The 4,830-nt window shown below is 51.3% G+C and overlaps 1 protein-coding gene across 1 annotated transcript in view; it reads left to right on the plus strand.

The window, feature by feature from the left end:
* The window catches only part of FOXF2 (forkhead box F2), a gene marked incomplete at its 5' end in the record, with an annotated part of 5,690 nt that extends 1,468 nt beyond the window's left edge, over positions 1-4,222 (plus strand). Inside the window, one exon of the mRNA XM_017738582.1 lies at positions 2,730-4,222. Within this exon, the coding sequence (XP_017594071.1) occupies positions 2,730-3,427 (698 nt within the window). The remainder of the gene's footprint in view (positions 1-2,729) is intronic.
* Positions 4,223-4,830: the final 608 nt, after the last annotated feature.

Below are 4,830 nucleotides of genomic sequence, written 5' to 3' on the forward strand. Positions count from 1 at the left end.
CTCCCCGGCCGGTGATTACAGACAATGTCTGCTCAGAAAAATCCGAGCACAAAAATGGGTAAAAGATGTTGGGCTCTTACGGGGAATTTTTCCAAATAGCCCTTTTAAACGTGGGTCCCAGAGGTTAAGCAAACAAAGACAGTCTGGGCTGGACCACACCGAAGAGGATTTTAGCCTGACTTAACCCCTATGAGAGCGGGGTCTTGTTCAATTTTATGGGAATTTCAACAAGTAACAAATACAGGCGACCCTCAGCTCAGGGTCCCCTCCCGCCCCCTCCCTAGGCGCCTGTCAATCACTCTCCTGTCCCTCTGCGAGCGCCGCAGCCTGCCCTGGCCTCCCCACAGCCCGCGGTCGCCGTGGGGAGGGCGGGCCGCCGTGCAAGTCGCTTTGCCATCACCGCAGAAGGGATGTGGGCTGTCAGGGAAAGCGAGCAATTGCAAACTTTGCTCTCTTAAAAACAAAAGACCCAAACCCTGAATAACGCTGATGTGCCTTCTGGGGAGAGGCGGCTGCAAAGCGGGTCGCCGTCTTACCGGCGTTTCGGCGTGGAGGAACGAGGGGACGAGATGCGTCCCCAGGTGGGCTCCACTGTGCCCACAGGACTCTGCTGCTGAGGTTTAAACCAACTTTTCGGAGACGTAGGGAGTCATTCCACGTGCTTTTTAGGGCCGGGGCGTGAGGCCGGCGGGTTCACAAGGGCATCCCCCGCCGAACTACGTACCTTCTCCATTAGGAATTTCTGCTTTGCTTTGTTGTTTTTGCTTGGATCTTTGTTTTCTTTTCTTTTCCTTCCTTTGGATTTTTTTCCCCTCTGTTTGTTTGACTATTTGCGGCCACACAGTCCGCCACGCAGGGCCTGTGAGGCCACGCGTGGTGCAGGAGTAGGACTGGCCGGGGAACGGGACTGGGAGGCAGCTGCCCCCTCCTCCTGCCAGACACTTGAGGTAAGAAAGCTGATTCCTGGAAGAGAAATTTTCATCCAGAAGCAGCTCGAGAATACCTCTTCAAAACAAAAAGCAGAGGGAGAGAGAGCAAGGGTGCTGGTCCTCCCGGAGTTCCACTGCGGTTTCCGAGGCCTGGGCGGTTTAAATCCAAATTGTTTTTGTTCAAGGACGGGTACAGACGCATACGGACCGCTGGACGCTGTCTTAATGCCGACCACGAGCGTCTGTTTCCAGCAGCTCAGATTTAATGCCACCGCTGTGCAAAACGGTGTTTCTCCGCTTGTTTTTCCGTATCTGGGCCCAGGACTTTAGTGAAAGCCATACCCAGTCCTTGATTAACTGAAAAAAAATCAAACCAAACCCTTTATTTTCTATTTTTAAATTTTTGAGTGGATCCAATCCTTATTTGTGCATGATACGTAAAATCTCTGTGGCACAAATATTTCAGAAGAGTGAAAGGAGAAGGGGAAAAAGGATCCGAGCTCTTTTATTTGTACTTATAACCAGCAATAATCTTTCTCCTCCTCGCCCCACTAAAGCAGTAGCAAGTGAAATTCGCCTTTTCCTTTCTCTTAGTTAAATGCAAAGCAAATTGCGTGGCAATCGGTGTTGATCGGTCAATAATACTCTGCCCATGACAGCGTCAGGGAGGACTTAAAACCGTGAATTTCTATCAGACCCAAGAATAAGAGAGGTAAAAATTAGAAACAGGAGGCTGGGTTCTGCTAAAAGGATTTTGAAGCTGGGGGGCGGGGGGAGCCGGATTTTTTTCGCAGACTATTAAATCCTGCTAAATGATTGAATCAGGATTGTAATAAAGTGCCCCAGTTTATGGTGAGCATACCAGCAGGGTTATTAGAAAGCCGAGGAAATCCAGCGAAATAATCACTTTTATAAAGTGAGCTCTGCAGGGTGAAGGAGGGGACAATGCCGGAGGAGAACGGGCTGTGCGCGCCGCCGGCCGACGCCGCCAAAGGGTTCGGCTCCGCCATCCTGAGGAAAACCGGGGACGTTTCCCTCCTGTTTTTTTCTTTTTCTTTCCCCCCTTTTTTTTTCCCCTCCTACCCCCTCACTCTCCATCTCTTTCTTTTGCTTTTTTTTTCTCCTCGCTTTTTTTTTTTTTTTTCCCCTTGACCCTCGGTCATATTTGACAGGATCCCGCTAGCCGAGTTTGACATCCACACGCCAAACCAAAACCCTCTCTGGCTCTACCCTGCGGGCCTTGCTCGGGCAATGCTCCCCTCCCCGCCGGATCCAGTAGGAATCCTGCCAGACCAAGGATCCCAGCACGGTCCTACGGCTCGGTGTTGGGGGTGGGGTGACGTTTCCCACGCGGCCCCCGAAAGGCTGCCTTAGGCTGTGGGAGATTACAATGGGAATTTGCAAGGTCATTTGCATGTGGGTGCCACGGATGTACTTGGCTTGTTGTTGACGAACCGTAGGGTGTATCTTATGTTTAGGAAAGCGCACACGCGAAAAGGCGTGAACGCTCTTACACACACACACATAAATAAATATATACTGTATCAACACACACATGGATCGTGATTGGAATCCAACCTGCAGCCACTCAAACTAGAAGCAAAATCCTCCCAGGAACCGGGTAGGGATCGGGAAGAGCAAGGGAAGGTGGGAATCAGGTTCAAATGGCTGTGGTGCACGCAGGAAAACACACAAGTGGCATCGTCTCCTCCTTCTCTCTCTCTCTCGCACACACGCACAAAACACACTCCCTCATCTATCCCCCACACAGAGGCTGAACTACCCCTCCACGTTGCTAAGTACCCAGGCAGAGGGTAGACAGACAGCAGTGCGTGTGTGCCCGCGCAGGAGGGATGCTCAGGGATGTCCGTGAGCCCGGGATGCGGCCGGGCACGTGTCCTTGGGCTTCCACCTCCGCATGCCGTCCTGTCCTCAGCCTGCGTGCCACACCGCGCTGTAGTCTAGAACCTCCTCGCAGAGCAGGCTCGGGGACTCGTGCGAGCACGGGTGCAGCCCCGAGCCTACCTGCGGGCGGTGAGGGACTCCGGGGAATCCACTTCCCCTCCTCGCTCGGGGCAATGGGACCCCAGGTGTCTCTGCCCTGCAGCGGATCAGACTCTGCCCCCGGGGGAATGTCCAAGTCCGCTTCCAGCAAAGCCAAAGAGGAGTTGTCAAACCTTGCAGGGGGAGCCGAGACCAGGGGTAAAGGGAGCGGTGTGCCAGCTCTGTGCAGGCAGCTTCTCCTTCCTGCGGGTGAGGGAGGAAGGGCTGCTCCACCCTGGCTAAGCTCTCCGACTTCTGAGCAGCTCTTGTTATTTCCTTCTCTTGCAGTGGGACTGCCTCGCTACCAGCACCATCCCTCCCCGGTGTGTGACAGGAAAGATTTTGTCCTCAATTTTAATGGCATTTCTTCGTTTCACCCGTCTGCTAGTGGATCTTACTACCACCATCACCATCACCAAAGCGTCTGTCAAGACATCAAGCCCTGCGTGATGTGAAGGCAGCGCCCCAACAGAGACAATCAGGTGTCACTGAACAGAGCCGAGGTGTAGACGGACCCACGCAGATTAAATATAATGTGCACTCTAATAGAATTGATAGTACACGAGTCACTTAGCAAATTTGCCTAAGGAAGCAGTGTTTTCGGTCCCGCTCCACCCCCTGAAGGACACGTACAGCCGATATAATGCTCCAAAGACCTTACTAAAAGAAAAATGCCTTGCGTGATGTTTTGGGTTAGGGGGGACGTAAGTGTCCTTATGCCAAGTCTGACCACCTTAATCATAAACCGCCTTTCTGTGATCTCCTAAAGAACCGAGCTTTGGGAAAGGGAACAATTCGATATATTTTTACACGAGAAAGTGTCTTTGCATAAGAAAAATAAATGTCTCAGCACCTGCGAGGACTCCCCCTTCTGTTACTGCGTTAGTGGGAAATTTACTTTTTTATTGTGTTCTCTCCCCGAGCCCCACCAAGGACACTTTGTATGGACTTCAGCACCGACCGATTGATATTATTAAAACAGTATTGTTTAGCCCTTTCGTGTATAGACTGTAAGAAAAGTTCAATTTTTTTTCCAGTATTGCAGCAATACAACGTTTTGTTTTTTATTTTTACAAAAGTTGTTTTCTACCACAGTATTTTTTAAAAAATTATTTTAAATAAATCTCGTGTATACTCACACAGTATTGCTTTAAAAGGAGAATATATTTGCACTTATGTATACTTTTTACAGTTTGCCAAAATATTTTGATGTAAATTTCTTTTTTTCCAATAAAATGTATATAAACGACTATCACTGGACAGGCACTTATTTTCCCTTGGCTCCTTCTGAGAAAACTCTTCCACCCCAGCATCCGAGACAGTTAAAGATGCAACCCCAAATCCTCCAGTCGGAGGAGGAGAGCGAGAGGTTGACTCGAGGAGGCCAGTGCCGTGGTCTCCGGGCTGCACGTCCCGCCGTCACCCACTTCCCACCCTGCTTTTCACCGCTGCTGGATAGACTTTGAAATAACCGAGGCAGAGGACGCAAAAGCCGGAGGGTTCCGACTTCATGATCCTCTCTTCGAGGGCGCCTCGAGGTCTGAAACGCCCGCCCCGTTCTTTAGGGATGCGTCCGAGTGTCCCCGTGTCGCCTTTCCCCACAGCCCCCTCGGAGTCGCTTTGTGCCCCCACGGGACTTTGCCAGGTGTGGGGGCAGGAGCCCCTGTGCAGTGCTGGGTTGGACATGTCACGGGTGGGCGGCGAGAGGATCCGTGATAAGACCGTGGCTTGAGAAGGTGTGGGGGAAGCATTGACAGAGGTGTGGGCAGCGAACGGGGCCGGAGGGGGGAAAAGAAAAAAAAGGTACAAAAGAAAACTAAAAGGGACCCCCGAAGTACCCCATGCAAAGCATCTCCTG

This window comes from Corvus brachyrhynchos, unplaced genomic scaffold (assembly GCF_000691975.1).
Source record: "Corvus brachyrhynchos isolate BGI_N302 unplaced genomic scaffold, ASM69197v1 scaffold237, whole genome shotgun sequence".
NCBI classification, from domain to species: domain Eukaryota; kingdom Metazoa; phylum Chordata; class Aves; order Passeriformes; family Corvidae; genus Corvus; species Corvus brachyrhynchos.